General features: G+C 32.9%; 1 protein-coding gene across 1 annotated transcript; it reads left to right on the top strand.

The window, feature by feature from the left end:
- The first annotated feature begins 594 nt into the window (after nucleotides 1–594).
- LOC144843281 (uncharacterized) lies at nucleotides 595–13040 on the top strand. Its single transcript, XM_078700076.1, has 5 exons — nucleotides 595–717; nucleotides 1891–4494; nucleotides 6187–6190; nucleotides 7506–8456; nucleotides 9492–13040. The coding sequence occupies exons 1-5, from the start codon at nucleotides 704–706 to the stop codon at nucleotides 10569–10571; spliced, it is 4653 nt and encodes a 1550-aa protein (XP_078556202.1). The 5' UTR covers nucleotides 595–703; the 3' UTR covers nucleotides 10572–13040.
- Nucleotides 13041–18791: the final 5751 nt, after the last annotated feature.

Raw genomic sequence — 18791 nt, 5'->3', positions numbered from 1 at the left:
AAACACACAAATTCACCCCTCTTTTTATACAGTATATGGCTCTCTGTGTGTTTTTGACACAAACTTTCAGAGACTCGTTCATCATTTCATTTGTAATAATTTGCCTTTATTATTTTAATATTGTTTATACCCTATTCAATATATTAACAAATATATCCACGACACTTTATTATTTTATTTAGTCATCAAAGCATGCATTATGAATTGAAAATATCACATAGTTGTTATTAATAGGACGTAGTTATGGGATGTTTCGTTCCAAAATCAATCAATCGAACTTTATAATGTACTAGCGCATGCGCGCGCAATATTCTTTGCCGCAAATGCCTCTGTACGCTGTGCACATCGATATTTCACCGTAAAATGTGCAATTACATTTTTTTAAATATAAGAAAAAGTTTAAAGTATTTTCTTGCTCCTATACTTTACATGCAATAACGGAGACAAGTTTGACACAAATTGATCTGCATATCACGTGACTATAATCCAATGTCGTAACTCTTTATATATATGGCCGGCTCTGCGCTAACATTAGTAATTACGCCCTCTATAGAGCGCAGCCGTGCACATTATCAGTAGATGTCCTGTGAGGCCTCCGTACTTTTATCGGCAGGAGACCTAGGCCTAGCCATGAAAGTTAAGACGAAAGAATTTCACACCGTAAACTCGTCAGTATGCGAAATTAAGGCCGAGTAGTAATATCATGGAGGTAAAAAAGTAAGTTGTGTAGAATGTTATGCGCGAAATAGAAACAACACGTCTGTAAAACGTATTCTAAGGGGAAGATTTAGGATAAAAAAAGTTAATGGATCATCCAACAAGTTTGGAGTCGCAATTTTTATACAAGAGATAGGCGCGAAAAAGGTAAGGAGGTATGGAACGCCTCCTCTGCCTTCAGTTCACATTTATCATGCAGTGCACACCAATGGTCATACAGTACACACCAATCGTCATGCAGTATTCACCAATGGTCATGCAGTACACACCAATCGTCATGCAGTACACACCAATCGTCATGCAGTACACACCAAACATCATGCAGTACACACCAATCGTCATGCATGCACACACCAATCGTGAAATATTGCGTAATTTATACCGCCACCTATCGACAAAATCGAATATCATGTGACGGCTGTAAAACTAGGCCATCGACTCTAAGATTTCTTTTATGCTTGACAATGCATACTGTACTTATTTTAACCGCTACACATCTCCGTGAATGCTTTGTTTTTTATATATACAATAATTTATTATATGCGAGGCACATGCGCGGCTAGGAGGCCATTGCAATTATTAAATTCCATAAAAGAAGTTTAAATAGTCTTAGTTTTACAGCCGTCTAATAAACGTCACATGATATTCGATTTTGTCGATAGGTGGCGGTATAAATTACGCAATATTTGACTGCATGACGATTGGTGTGTACTGCATGACGATTGGTGTGTACTGCATGACCATTGGTGTGTACTGCATGACGATTGGTGTGTACTGCATGACAATTGGTGTGTACTGCATGACGATTGGTGTGTACTGCATGACAATTGGTGTGTACTGCATGCTAAATGTGAACTGAAGGCAGAGGAGGCGTTCCATAAGGAGGAGGCCACAAAAACATCTCGCCAGCAAAGTAACAGGCTAAAGGGCCTTAACAGTGTACGGTGTTGTTTATACTTCGTCAATTGAAGTCGGAACGCGTACAAAATACTTAGCGGACTCGAGAGGATCAACCAGCCACAGGAGGTTAGGCCTATAATATCTCATTGTTTTGTTGGTTGATTTGTTATTTTTATTGTTAACTGTTCACATTGTGTGCTTGTTATGCAAAATAATAATAATATGAAAATCTGTAAATACATTATATAGTTAATACATTTTTACAATTTGTAGGATAAAACAAAAAACCAACATCATGAAATATAAATGTGAACATTGTGGAGATAAATTTGAGTTCAGTGATTTGAAGATACATTTAGGAATACATACACGGACAGACAAGTTAAAATGTGAACACTACCAGGAGACAATGTTATACGAAGATGATTTTAAAACACAACTGAGTGATGTAGATATAGACGAAGACCAAACTGAACATTGTGGGAAGAATGTGAGAATAAACACAGAAGAGACACCATATGAATGTGAACATTGTGGAAAGAAATTTAAAACAAGTGGGAATTTAAAAATGCATTTGAGAATACATACAGGAGAGACACCATATGAATGTGAACATTGTGGAAAGAAATTTAAAACAAGTGGGAATTTAAAAATGCATTTGAGAATACATACAGGAGAGACACCTTATGAATGTCAACATTGTGGAAAGAAATTTAAAGATAGTAGGAATTTAAACATGCATTTGAGAATACACACAGGAGAGATGCCTTATGAATGTGAACATTGTGGAAAGAAATTTAAAATAAGTGGGAATTTAAAAATGCATTTGAGAATACACACAGGAGAGACACCATATGAATGTGAACATTGTGGGAAGAAATTTAAAGAAAGTAGGAATTTAAACATGCATTTGACAATACACACAGGAGAGACACCATATGAATGTGAACATTGTGGGAAGAAATTTAAAACAAGTGGGAATTTAAAAATGCATTTGAGAATACATACAGGAGAGACACCATATGAATGTGAACATTGTGGGAAAAAATTTAAAACAAGTGGGAATTTCAAAAGGCATTTGAGAATACACACAGGAGAGACGACATATGATTGTGAACATTGTGGAAAGAAATTTAAAGAAAGTAGGAATTTAAACATGCATTTGACAATACACACAGGAGAGACGACATATGATTGTGAACATTGTGGAAAGAAATTTAAAACAAGTGGGAATTTAAAAATGCATTTGAGAATACATACAGGAGAGACACCATATGAATGTAAACATTGTGGGAAGAAATTTCAAACAAGTGGGAATTTAAAAATGCATTTGAGAATACATACAGGAGAAACACCGTATGAATGTGAACATTGTGGAATGAAATTCAGAGAACGTGGAAGTTTGAAAAAACATGTGCGTATACACACAAGAGAGACACCATATGAATGTGAACATTGTGGGAGGAAATTTAACCATAGAGGGGATTTGAAAAGGCATTTGAGAATACACACCGAAGAGACACCATATGAACGTGAACATTGTGGAAAGAAATTTAAAGAAAGTAGGAATTTAAACATGCATTTGAGAGTACACACAGGAGAGACACCTTATGAATGTGAACATTGTGGAAAGAAATTTAAACAAAAGTGTAATTTGAAAACACACTTGAGAGTACACACAGGAGAGACACCTTATGAATGTGAACATTGTGGAAAGAAATTTAAAGAAAGTGGGAGTTTGAACATGCATTTGAGAGTACACACAGGAGAGACACCTTATGAATGTGAACATTGTGGAAAGAAATTTAAAAAAAAGTGTAATTTGAAAACACACTTGAGAGTACACACAGGAGAGACACCTTATGAATGTGAACATTGTGGGAAGAAATTTAAAGAAAGTGGGAGTTTGAAGACGCACTTGAGAGTACACACAGGAGAGACACCATATGAATGTGAACATTGTGGGAAGAAATTTAAACGGAATAGCAATTTTAAAACGCACTTGAGAGTACACACAGGGGAGACACCATATGAATGTGAGCATTGTGGCAAGAAATTTAAAACAAGTGGGAATTTTAAAATGCATTTGAGAATACACACAGGAGAGACACCATATGAATGTGAACATTGTTGGAAAAAATTTAAAACAAGTGGGAATTTCAAAAGGCATTTGAGAATACACACAGGAGAAACACCGTATGAATGTGAACATTGTGGAATGAAATTCAGAGAATGTGGAAGTTTGAAAAAACATGTGCGTATACACACAAGAGAGACACCATATGAATGTGAACATTGTGGGAGGAAATTTAACCATAGAGGGGATTTGAAAAGGCATTTGAGAATACACACCGAAGAGACACCATATGAATGTGAACATTGTGGAAAGAAATTTAAAGAAAGTAGGAATTTAAACATGCATTTGAGAGTACACACAGGAGAGACACCTTATGAATGTGAACATTGTGGAAAGAAATTTAAACAAAAGTGTAATTTGAAAACACACTTGAGAGTACACACAGGAGAGACACCTTATGAATGTGAACATTGTGGAAAGAAATTTAAAGAAAGTGGGAGTTTGAACATGCATTTGAGAGTACACACAGGAGAGACACCTTATGAATGTGAACATTGTGGAAAGAAATTTAAAAAAAAGTGTAATTTGAAAACACACTTGAGAGTACACACAGGAGAGACACCTTATGAATGTGAACATTGTGGGAAGAAATTTAAAGAAAGTGGGAGTTTGAAGACGCACTTGAGAGTACACACAGGAGAGACACCATATGAATGTGAACATTGTGGGAAGAAATTTAAACGGAATAGCAATTTTAAAACGCACTTGAGAGTACACACAGGGGAGACACCATTGAATGAGTGAAAAGAAATTTAACCATACACACAGGAGAAATATCATATGAATGTGAACACTGCAAGTACATATTTAACCAAAGTTGGCATTTGAGAATATACACCAGAGAGGCACCATATGAATGTTGTGAACATTGTGGAAATTTAAACAAAGTGGGAGTTAGGTTTTTCTATAGTTTGCAAACTAATGAGAAGACTTCTTTTCAAATAAATTGCTAGTAACTACAATACAATATAGATTTTTAGACATTCCCTGCCAATTTCACATATTTGTCAAATAATTTGGGGTTTTAAAGTTCATTGACAATCATACACATAATGTGTTTTTCTTACTGTGGAGTCAAAATTTGGAACGAAATTAAACACAAAATGCTCTTTCCCTAAACAATTTCAAAAAATTAATTTCTTCTTAATTTAAGCCTGTTTTGTTGTAGTGGGTTTTATAGTTGTTTAGCTTTTCTGTTTTAATTTTATCTACTAACTTTAAATCTATTAATCCATTAATATACATTTTATATACAGTACTTTTTTTTAATGTATAATTTTCTTGTTCATCAGTTTGATAAACTGTGATAATACAGTAGTTTTATTTATTTCATACGGCCTCGTGGAAGAACATTTTGTTGTAAACGAGCCTCTGTTTTAAAATAAAGATTTATTATATATTATTATAATCATAATCACAAGTATCTTGCATTAAATCACAAAACTCTCAACCTTTTAATTGTTATTATTATTGTTATATACAGTATGTCCTTATCCATATGTATTATATATCATCTGTAGACTGGTGTAAGTGACCAATGTAAAGGTAAAGAAGGTAGGTTTATCATGTAATAGTAGATTTATTAATTCTAAGCTGAACTCATAGAAATATTGTATGTCTACATCTCGCATACCAATATTAAAATGACAAGGGAATTTAAATAACTGTTTATGAATATATTCACTAAATACTTTTTATGATCTAATGTTATTTGTATAATATTGTCAATCTATCTGAGATTCAATTATACTACAATAGGGCCTACGCTTAATAATAATAACAATAACATTAATAGGCTTAATAATATTATTACGCTTAATAATAATGATGATGACGATGATGCAAAATGCAGGGCGCCTCTAAGTCTAAATGCTGAACAATCAACAGAAAATGTAAAAAGTACAACAATTAATTAATTAAAGTCAGCATTTTCTTTTCTACTTTATATTATACTGTGTTTGATGGCTAGTAGTACAGTATTCCAAATCGTATCAGTCACCGTATTTATTCGAATAAACGCCCTGCTTTGAATAAATGCCTCCCTCGAATAAATTCTCCGGGTGCGTTTATTTATTTCTTCCTTCGAATAAACGGCCCACCACATACATATATACACATCAATATTGTATTATAACACATTTCTATTTGTAGTAGAATTCTTTGAATGACATGATCTACATTCTACAATTTACCAAGCATTTTGATACAATTGTTGCTGGATTTTATTGTAAGCAGCACAGAAATTAGACCCAAAAAAGTTCAAGAAGTATCACACGACCTCCTTTGCAGCTAAGGTTAAGTCTCTGGAATTTGACTTATCATTAAATAGTCAGATATGTTGTGTGTATTATTTCACAGGTGAGTACATTTCTTTTCATTATTTTAGACTTTATATACATTTATGTATAAATGAAATAATTTTGTCTACTTAGACAAGTATGCAGCCAAAAACATTTTTATTCTTATGTTTTACATATTCATAAAAAACAACACACATGTTTACATTAAAGCACACGCATCTTTTTCGGGATATGTAAAAAAACATTTAAATAAATATTCATTATGACCAACATATTTAGACGGTAAAAATAAAAGGATATAATACAGTATAACTTTAAATCTATACAAATGGCAAAAAAATATATTTTGCCCATTGCGCGACTGATACCTCTGGTTTAAATGAACATAATTCTCTCTGTGGCGTTCTATAGACTGGGCCATAATTTGTCCTTTTTGGCGTTTCATGAATTTGGTCGTTCCCAGACGGCCGAAATGAGTTTTCTAGATCTATAAAACTAAGATTTTTTTTAATGGTGGGTTGTACCATTATACTAAGGGTAATGTATTTTTAGTGAGTTTTTAATTAAACTATTCTCACTCTATCTCCCACTAAAGGAGGAATAGAGGGGTTAATGGTATCTCAAGGTAATACATGATGGATTGGTCAGTCAATTATATGTGTCAATAGAGAGGTTTCGCAATCTTACGAATACGATAACGAAAACGGATACGTCACGCACACGTATTCGTTTTCGTAAGCCATCAAAAAATCTGTTTCGCATGGCAACGAAATATCGAGGCGCGTCCAAAATATGACTGCGGTAAATTTGAGCGAAGCGCAGGTACGTGTTGCTTGGTTGCCTAGGCCTAGCGTAACATCAAAGCGAGTGAGGACTTTAAAAACTGCTATTTATCTAAATTGACCTGGCATTTTAGTAAATTACTTTAGTAAATTACTTTCAATAAATCTATAATCATATTATAATCATGAATCATTCCTAATTCAAATGCAAAATGTGCAAAATAGATCAAAAACTATACTCGTTTTGTAGTTACGAATATGACTGGTGATATTCGTCAACACGAATACGCTTTACGAATATGAAATGGGGATCAGCTCAAAAGTTTCACAAATGTATGACGTATCCGTTTTCGTTATCGTATTCGTAAGGTTGCGAAACCTCCCTAGTTTCTAATGGTTTTACGATGGGAAAGTTCATAAGGTCAGATGAACTGTTTTTCTTTTGGAAACTAATTGGTCCTAATGGTCATAAAAAACAACTGGTCAATTTCTTACTGAACGTTTCTGGGACAAAGTGATGAACTCAATTGAATTGTGATATAAAGTTCATTCTTTATTATTATTATTAATTATATATTTATAGTATACATTATACGCGCGATTTATCTAGAGAAATTTATTATTATGTATTGTAACAAGTGTAATTTAATTTATTTTGATTTCCAAAAGGCCTTCGATAACGTTTCTCATGTAAGGTTGATGAATAAAGTTTTGGCTCATGGTATTGAAGGTCCATTTGGCATGTGGATACAAAATTGGCTTAGTGATAGATCTCAAAGGGTTGTTGTGAATGGTAGGAAATCTGAGTGGGCCCCTGTTCATAGTGGTGTGCCTCAGGGTTCGGTCCTCGGACCGGTGCTTTTTCTCATTTTTATTGATGACATAGATTTTTCCATTGATTCTTCATTGTTAAAATTTGCTGATGACATTAAATTGTTTGGAAGTGTGCATTCCGAGGTTGATCCTGGAGTACTACAAAATGATATTGACAAGTTATCACTTTGGTGTCGTGAATCCCTAATGAGCTTTAATAGTAGTAAATGCAATGTCATGCACCTAGGATTTAATAATCCGAATCATTCTTATGAACTTGATGGGGTTATCATAGATGAAGTAACAGAACAAAAAGACTTGGGAGTGATTATTGATAAATCTCTTAAGACTAGTAAACAATGTGTAGCAGCAGCCAAAACAGCAAATCGAGTTTTAGGTACTATTAAAAGATCCATTAAATATAAATCAGTTGATATGATTAAATCGCTCTATATTGGATTAGTCAGGCCTCATCTCGAATTTGCAGTTCAGGCATGGTCTCCTCAACTAAGGAAAGACATTCATTTATTAGAAAAAGTTCAGAGGAGAGCAACTAGGCTACCACCTAGTTTGCATGGCATGCCCTATGCAGATAGGTTAAAAGTTTTTAATTTAACAACCTTAGAAGAAAGACGACATAGAGGGGACATGATTCAAACATATAATTTTCTTTCTAACAAAGAGGCTATTGATAGTGATTTACTTTTTCAAAAGTCTGAATATACCGCCACTAGGGGTCATAAACATAAATTGAAAAAGAATAATGCTCGATTAAATTGCCGTAGTCATTTTTTTACCCAACGAGTTGTAAATTCATGGAATGCTCTCCCTGCCAGTACAGTAGAAGTTGACACAACCATACTGTTTAAAAGACAATTTCAGAAGACGAGGGGGGCTAATAGAGGGCCACGACCGGCCCACCAGCCTCTTGCACCACTCATTTAGAGTGGTGTACGGTGAGTTAAGTGTGGTTTATGACATACGCGTGGATCTTTGATCAGATTGGTATTCAAGTGTACATCATCAAGGTATATATGGCTCGATGTGCAGTGAAACCGGCTATTGTATTTGCATTATTACCAAGATCCTGTCTCATATTTATAAATAATTATTATGATTCTTACAAAATCAATCAATCAAAATCAATATATCTTTTAAAAATAAATTATTTTTATTTAAATCATTGCATATCTAGTTTAGTATTAACTGTGTCACATCGTGTGTGCAATATAATATTAAAGAAAATCTGTAAATACAGTAGAATAAATGATTACGTTTTCACAATCTGTAGTGTCAAATGAAAAACCAACACGAAAGAAATATAAATGTGAACATTTTGGAGAATAATTTGGTGGCGCTATTTGTGGCGCTATAGTATCTTTGGTATGGAGTACAGAGTGACCTCGTCAGTATGCAAAATTCGCGAAAAGGCCTAGAATTTAAGTAAGTTGTGTAGAATGTTATGGGGGCGAGATAGAAACAACACGTATGTAGAATGTGTTTTTTAGGATAAAGTTAATGGATCCAAGTAGGCCTAGGTTAACAAATTTGAAGTCGCAATTTTAAGAAAGGTGCGAAAAGGGGAAGGAGGCGGCTACAAGTACAAGAAGATCAATTGAAGTCGGAACGCGTCAAGCGGACCCGACAGGATCTACCAGCCACACGTATACAGTATCTCATTCTTTTGTTGGTTGATTTGTTATTTTTATTGCCAAACTGTTCACACTGTGTGCTTGTTATACAAAATAATAATAGTGTAATATGAAAATCTGTAAATACATTATTATATAGTTATTACATTGTCACAATTTGTAGGATTAAACCAGGGAGTTGTAAAATAAGAACTCCCTGATTAAACCATGGAGTAAAGAATTTTACTCCATGATTAAACAAACGACCAACATGAAATATAAATGTGAACATTGTGGAGATGAATTTGAGTTCAGTGATTTGAAGGTACATTTAGGAATACATACACGGACAGACAAGTTAAAATGTGAACACTACCAGGAGACACCATTATATGAAGATGATTTTAAAACACAACTGAGTGATGTAGATATAGACGAAGACCAAACTGAACATTGTAGGAAGAATGTGAGAATAAACACAGAAGAGGCACCATGTGAATGTGAACATTGTGGAAAGAAATTTAAAACAAAGTGGAATTTGAAAACGCATTTGAGAATACACACAGGAGAGACACCATATGAATGTGAACATTGTGGAAAGAAATTCAGAGAACGTGGAGGTTTGAAACTACATTTGCGTATACACACAGGAGAGGCACCATATGAATGTGAACATTGTGGAAAGAAATTTAACCACAGTGGGAATTTGATAAGACATTTGCGAATACACACAGGAGAAACACCATATGAATGTGAACATTGTGGAAAGAAATTTAACCAGAGTTGGATTTTGAAAACGCATTTGAGAATACACACAGGAGAGACACCATATGAATGTGAACATTGTGGAAAGAAATTTAACCGAAGTGGGAGTTTAAAAACGCATTTGAGAATACACACAGGAGAGACACCATATGAATGTGAATATTGTGGAAAGAAATTTAACCGAAGTGGGAATTTGAACATACATTTGAGAATACACACAGAAGAGACACCATATGAATGTGAACATTGTGGAAAGAAATTTAAAGGAAGTGGGAGTTTGAAAAAGCACTTGAAAGTACACACAGGAGAGACACCATATGAATGTGAACATTGCGGGAAGAAATTTAAACAAAATGGGCATTTTAAAACGCATTTGAGAATACACACAGGAGAAACACCTTATGAATGTGAATATTGTGGAAAAAAATTTAAAACAAATGGGAATTTGAAATCGCATTTGAAAATACACACAGGAGGGGCACCATATATGAATGTGAATAATGTGGGAAGAAATTTAACCATATAGTCCATGTGCCAGGTCCAGTTTTTTTGCAAAAGCAGTATCAAATTGGTGGCAAATGCTACCATACATTTTTGGAAAGCTTAATATGTCTACTTTTCAGAAATCCATGATAGCAATGCCAATTGTACAGCTTAGTAGTCATTTTTTTGAATTATATAACACCCTTTTGGGGTAGGGGGTAACACTTTTGCTAATAACTCGGGATTTAATGAACAGATTTGCATTTCCTTGGTATCAGTATGTAGTGTGTAGACTGCTTAACTGTAATATATATATAAGTAAATCCAACAATTATTGTTCAGGTCAGAAGGTCATTGAACTTTAATAAAAATGAATTTTTTTCTAATATTAACTTATAATTTTCAATTTTTAGCAAAAAAATACAATAGATGTTATGCAAACTGATGTTTTCATGAACATATAGACCCAATAAACAAGAAAATTGAAGTTAAAGATTAACAAAATATGAATATGCTGTGTATTATGAAGAAATTTGTAATTTGTAATAATTTACAATTATGGGGTAGGGGGTAACATTTTTGCGAATAACTTACAATTTAGTTAAACAAATTTGCATTTTCTTGCTATCAGTATGTAGTGTATAGATTGCCTAATTGTAATATACTTTTTAAAAATAAATCCAGCATTTATTGACATCTTTAGAGGTCAAAAGGTCACTGACCTTTAATCAAAAATGCAATTTCTTCTAAATTAACTACAATACAATATAGATTTTTAGACATTCCCTGCCAATTTCACATATTTGTCAAATAATTAGGTGTTATAAAGTTCATTGACAATCATACACATAATGTGTTTTTCTTACCGTGGAGCCAAAATATGGAACGAAATTGATATTAAAACACAAAATGCTCTTTCCCTAAACAATTTCAAAAGATTAATTTCTTCTTAATTTAAGCCTGTTTTTTGTAGTGAGTTTTATAGTTGTTTAGCTTTTCTGTTTTAATTTTATCTACTAACTTTAAATCTATTAATCCATTAATATACATTTTATATACTTTTTTCTTTTTCAATGTATAATTTTCTTGTTTGTTCATCAGTTTGATAAACTGTGATGATGTAGTTTTATTTCTTTCATAAGGCCTCATGGAAGAACATTTTGTTGTGAACGAGCCTCCGTTTTAAAATAAAGATTTATTATATATTATTATAATCATAATCACAAGTATCTTGCATTAAATCACAAAACTAACTCCCAAACCTTGGGTTTTAATTGTATTGTTAGAATATACAGTATGCCCTTATATTCCCATATGTATTATACATCATCTGTAGACTGGGGTAAGTGACCAAGGCAAAGGTTTATATCACAATTGAGTTCATCACTTTGCCCCAGAAACGTCCAGTAAGAAATTGACCAGATGATTTTAAATCAGTATTAAATATATACCGCTTTAATTGTTAATTATGGTAATAATAATAATTTAATTGAAAGTCTACATGTTTAGCGCATAGTAACTCTTTAGCGTCGGATTTTATGACGAAATGCGCTCGAAAATGACAACAAAAATCATTTCAGATTATGTTTCCGGTTATCGTTAGCGGCGGTTTCAAATATTATGTGTGTAATAAGGTATCTAATGTTTGATGAGCCTTGTTAAAACTCATCCTAGGACATTTTATTTGGAAATTATAAATGAAACTTCTCTTATATTGCAAAACTATCATTTTTAACAAATGAAAAAGTTATCTATTTGTTGGTGTGATTCTGACAATTTTTTTTATATGCAGCCAAAAACATTTTATTCTTATGACTTATATTTTACATATATTCATAAAAAACAACACACATATTTACATTAATGCACACGCATCTTTTTGGGGATATGTTAAAAAACATTTAAATAAATATTCATTTTTTTGACCAACATATTCAGACGGTAAAAATAAAAGAATATAATACAGTTTGACTTTAAATCTATACAAATGGCAAAAAAATATATTTTGCCCATTGCGCGACTGGTACCTCTGGTTTAAATGGACATAATTCTCTCTGTGGCGTTCTATATACTGTGCCATAATTTGTCCTTTTCGGCCGAAAGGAGTTTTCTAGATCTATAAAACTAATTTTTTTTTTTTAATGGTGGGTTGTACCATTATACCAAGGGTAATAGATTTTTATTCTATTAGCACTAAAGGAGGGAGAGGTTAATGGTATCTCAAGGTAATACAATAATGGATTGGTCAGTCTATTTCTTACTGGGCGTTTCTGAGGCAAAGTGATGAACTCAATTGAATTGTGATATAAAGTTCATTATTATTATTTCGTCATAATATCGTAATAATAATTGTATAACCTGATCAACACAACATTGGATATACTGCCCGCTACAGGAAGGGAGCAGGCAAAATAAAGATCTAACGACCTTGAACACGTTGTGTTGTTGTTTGATTAAAACAAGTGGGACTTTATATGAGAAAACACACAGGATAGACACTATATGAATTTGAACATTGTGGAAAGAAATTTAATCGAAGTGGAAGTTTCAAAACACATATGCGTATACACACAGGAAAGACACGTTTGAATGTGAACATTGTGAGAAGAAATTTAAAGAAATTGGCATTTGAGAACACACACAGGAGAGAATGTGAATATTGTGGGAATAAGTTTAAAACAATCTGGGGATTTGAAAACACATTTGAAAATACACACAGGAGAGGCACCATATGAATGTAAATTATTGTGGAAATAATAATAATAATTTGGGGATTTGAAAACTCATTTAAGAGTACAGACAGGAGTACACCAAGAAAATTAACCACAGTTGACATTTGAAGAAAAAAAATGATTCATACACCAGGAGAGATACCATAATATGTGAACATTGCAACTGAGCCGATATTTAACAAAGTTGGAATTTGAGAATACACACTGGAGAGGCGCCATGTGAACATTGTGAGAAGAAATTTAATGAAAGTGGTTTGTCCTGAAAGACAAATTGTTGTTGTGATTCACGCATCTGGTTGTTGGGTAATGACTGATCATGCGCACCTTTGGTTTAAAATTAACTCTTTTTTTTGGCTGTGGAAACACGGCCTATATGCCTATATAAATGTACGTAAATGTAAGGAGAAAATTCGGTAAATCGCGTTTAGCTATTAAAATATTCAATCAATGGTATATAAAGTTGGTATTATACTTTCGGTACTGATTTTTAACATTTTTTTAAAAAACAGTATAGCCTACTAATTAAGTTTAATTATATAAGACTCATAGACTCTCTTTCCCAGACGTATTTTGGGTCGAGCAGCATGGACCTATATAAATTAGTCGAGTTTACAAAATTCCAAAACTATAGATATAAAAAGCTTCTTAATGATTATGTCCTCTGGGAATATAGCTGCCTAGAGGCGCGGCGCGAAAATACTACTTTACTTTGTATAATGCTTGGCGGCTATCGATGGAACATTCCAATCGTTCAACACTTGTTGTGATTGGTCAAATTAGTTGCAACTTGCAATCTAAGTTGTACCTCTGGTCAAGTGCACACTTTTTTATATTCAATGTGGTTTGTTACAGTATTTTAATGACACATTGTCTTCAGGATCCCTGATAGTTGTGTGTTTTCAAATTTCTTGTAATATGCATTGTTGGTATTAAAAAACCACTTGTATTTAAATTAGACAAGACACGTCGTATGTTGCGCGCCATATTTAGGTATGGGTTTGCTGTGTTTTTGCTTTAGGGTCATGTTGGACTGGTCATTTTGTTTACTATATTAATCAACAGAAAGTGTGAAACATGCCAATGGAATATTTTTAACACGCTGCAGTATGTTTGTCATCAATTTACAAAAAATAGCATCGCTTTATTGGATTATTACATACAAGTTTGTGGTACTTTACAACTGGTAATGTTTGGTTCCAATCTCTCACTCTTTCCAGTGCTTGTAGCACGCCAGGTAAGTTATTCATCATATTTTATCATAGCCGTTTACGACGAAGTACGACAAAGTTTGTTCATATTTGCATTTCCTATCACAATCATAAAGCGAGAGCATAGTGATTATTTGTTTTGCCATTAATAGCTTTGGAAAATCTAAGACACATGGTTAGCTTATTCGGATCTTCATTTTTAATTCTTGTACTTATCAGAAATTGATTTTAATGAGATAAAACAATTAATATTATTAATTGATAGTAAATTCTTTTATTTTATATATATGTATGTATCAATTCTTGTTTATTTTATAAAATATATTCGTCAGCGAGTCTCAGTGAAAGATCCTTTTTTATATTATCATTTCCAAGCATGACAACGAAGCGCGTTATTAAACTATCGATCGTCAGTTTGTCGTTAACCAATCATCTTGCTAAGAAATTCTCCAGGTCGCTGCGAAAATTCAGAAATCTATTTTACAGTGTAGCGGTCGTTAGACCGTTGATATACTGATCGAACAATCCACAAACTAAAGAGTTTCTGCTGTAGTGAATAGTAGGATATACATAGAAGACACTGTATTTGACTTCATCTACGGAACGTAAAAAGAATATTTACACATCCAATCTGCGTTATGTGAGTATCTCAATATTGTGAACGCGGTTGTATTTTAATTATGTTCTAAAACGTCTGAAAAGCTTTAATGACTTCTTGTTATCTTGTATGCATTTCTATTTTGTAGAATTGTAGACACATTAAGACTATCTTAATTATGCATATGATTTGCTCTGTTTGCATATGTACTATAAACCTTGTCTTCACATCTACACAGAGCATTTAATGCTCATAAAATTTCGCCTACCAGTATTATTTTAATACTATAAAAGGTAATATACGTTTACAAATTTTAATGTATAAAATAAAAATTGAACTGTGCAGTGAAGCACATGTATTTTCACCGAGCATCCTTTATTGATTTATTGATTGTCATCGTTTCAAACTCAACGGGTTCTTGTTAGTTAGGTCTACTAATATTATATAATTATTATTTCATTATTATTATTAGGACTGTTGTTGTGTTCCTTGACAGTCATTCGAGTTATTCAAAAGTAATAAACTCAACGGGTTCTTGTTAGTTAGGTCTACTAATATTATATAATTATTATTTCATTATTATTATTATTATTAGGACTGTTGTTGTGTTCCTTGACAGTCATTCGAGTTATTCAAAAGTAATATATGATTTTATTAACACATTTTGTTTAAACCACTTTATGGTTAAATAGCAGTGGCAATGTGATTTCATGGAATATGAATAAATATACAATAAGAATTTTAATGGAAAAATCAACCTTCAAATAATATGTAGACAACCCGTCTGTCACGAGACACTACTTTACACTGTTGCTCTGTCTACACTATCAAAGTTTATGTGACAAAAAGATTGTGATGTGCTCATATATAGATATGATGATGTCGTATCACTACCATATTTGGGCACGTCACACTTTTTTAACTAGTTTAGACCGAGCTTAAGAATGCAAATGATTGCATGAGTGGCGACTTTGGCAGCCATACAGATACAATTAGAATAGGAGCGAAACATGAAGCTTGAATTGAGAGTGTTGATACCACTTTCTTTCTGCTTGGCAATACGTAACTAAAATAGGAAAAAGGTTAGATATAGACGAAATATATAAGCGGAATAGAATGGGTAAGGCCATCGAATTGACAACAGAGATGCTAACAAAAACAATTTGCAGATGTGTGCGCTAATCTCAAAAGGAAACGTGCAAGCGAAGGAAAAGTAACTGGCTCTGAAGTTTGTGTCAGATGGAATGGAATGAGAAAAGAACTTTAAAGAAATAGGAATATACCGCATGTATTGCCGATACAAAGATATCTGTTTTTCTGGTAAACAAAAGGTTTTTCTTCTACTACACGTTCGCGGAAACGTGCAACATCAAATTTACAGCAGTGCATTCCATGTAGAATGACGTCACATTTTACAGCAAAAAATGCTGATGAACTTTATTACAAAATCTATACAAAATACTTTGAGAATTTGATTATGTATTTACATTTAAATCATCCGTTGTTTACATTGTCTAAAACGTATGTTCTTTTTTCTTTCTTCCATATCTACTGCTTTTTCTTTCTTTACATTTTCTCAATGTGGGACTATAAAGTTGACCTCGACTCTGTTTTAATGTTCATAATGGCATGGAGATGTGAGCTCAACATTAGCTTCCTGATTCTCTCTAAAATCACGCTGAAAGGCTATGCTTTATTGAGATTTACTAAATTCAGTAAAATGATGTTTATTATATAAACTTCAAACTGTAAAATCAGGATGTCGCTCTGTGAACTATGATACCTACGTCATTAATTGTGGTTAAATGTCCTTCTCATTTGTAATAATTACAACCCGATTAAATAATGTATCCAATGAAAAAAACTGATTACGAATTCACAATGAAGTAATAAAACGCTGAAAATCGTTAAATTATTCATAATGTGCTTACTTAGTGCATGATTCTCATCACGAACAAGTGATCTAGACAAACGCAATTCATACTGTACGTGTATATCTGCTACGTAACGCCACAAGCTAAAGAGATGCAGCAGTCCGTATTCCTTTATCATTTGAAATAAGTAGCACGCTTTTTTGTGAGTCAGTTCGTAACTCTACCCTGAAGACTGGTACGTATCGATATTTTATTTTGTTATTATTTAACCATTTTGGAACGCACAAGTTTTCAGAAACAAACAAAAATGTTCTTTCCCCAGAGTTACGAACACACGCAGAATATGTTAGCTTTTTGCATGCCATAACGTGTCGTGTGAATCGCGTAATCGTGTTTTTTTCCCCGTATGCTTTTGTAATATCTTGATCAATTCCAATAACCTTCAATTAAACTGAGATGATTACTACTGTATATTCCGATATTATGTAGTACGTTAGTTTATGAGCTTAAAATGTGTTGCAAAGAAACCTATTGACGCGTTACGAAGAAACTACTGACGCGTTACGTAGTAACCTATTGACGCGTTACGAAGATACCTACTCACGCACTACTATTATAATATAATGCAATTCATTTTCATCTATATACAAGTGTATATGACAATATCATTAACTAGGCACTAAATTACTCATTCGTCCATTATCTTCACCTTGATATTTATTCAAGAATACAATTGAGTAGGGAATACCGTTCTCGCATCATAAATGACAACAAAACTTAAACGCTACGATGAACAATTTTCAAATACTCCTTTTTTATTCAATATTGATTTTTCATATATATAAAAGGTTTGTTATACTGTATACATCGACAATGTACATTCGAACATCAAATCAATATAGCACACTGGTATTATTATTATTATTATTATTATTAGCATTAGCATTATGTTATTTCATATTTGTAGATTGGTATTAAATGATAATTCTTGAACCAACCAATTATTATCAATCGCAAAATATTTCCCGTGTACGATTGTAATTGCGTTTCAAATGCCATCCATTAATTGCTATATTTTAAAGATGTTTCCCTCGTGGTATGTCGACTTGAAGTGATTAATATTCGGGATGTAAAAAAAATAATACTGTTTTTCTAGTTTACGTTAGCATGTTAGATCAGATCGTTTCAATTCGTATATATTGTTGGAAATACCACCAGCACAAGATGTTTCTATTTTACAATACAAGGATAAAATATCTTAAGAACTTCATAAATAAAGTTAACAATAATTCTTTATAGGCTGGTTGAGCTGTCGTCTGCATTACGTTCAATAGCGATATCGATATTATTGATGTCAAGATTGCTCTGAAGGCACAGCAGTTATTTCCACACCTTTGTCAAACTCGATAATAATACAAGGTTGAAACGTATTTTTAAATATATATAATATTTCCGTTTGTACCATTTGGAACTGTTGTTTTGCAAGGGGACGATATGTGATTAGCCTAGAATTGGCCAATTGCAAAACATATTATGAAGTTTATGTTTGAATGGGTATAATGGTTTTTTATTAGGCCTATAGGTTTTTAAGTGACGAAAGAATATACATTTGCTTGCTATTTTTGCGTGTAAACGTTCCAATTTTCAAGTTATCATTCTGACTTATTTTTGTAAAAATGTATCCAACAGACCATGCTTATTCATTTTCAACCAAAAAAAATCATCATATTTTAATGACTTCCCAAAAGCTTTCCTTGAATCTCGAGTTACCTGTATCTTCAATATGTTAAATTGCGCGCCCTCTGGCTTCAGTATTTCGTTGAATTGCAATTCATAATGGATAATACTAAA

Source organism: Antedon bifida, chromosome 5, assembly GCF_963402885.1.
Source record: "Antedon bifida chromosome 5, ecAntBifi1.1, whole genome shotgun sequence".
Lineage (NCBI taxonomy): Eukaryota > Metazoa > Echinodermata > Crinoidea > Comatulida > Antedonidae > Antedon > Antedon bifida.
The sequence above is the reverse complement of the archived record's forward strand: the minus strand, read 5'-3'. Positions and strand labels throughout refer to the sequence as shown.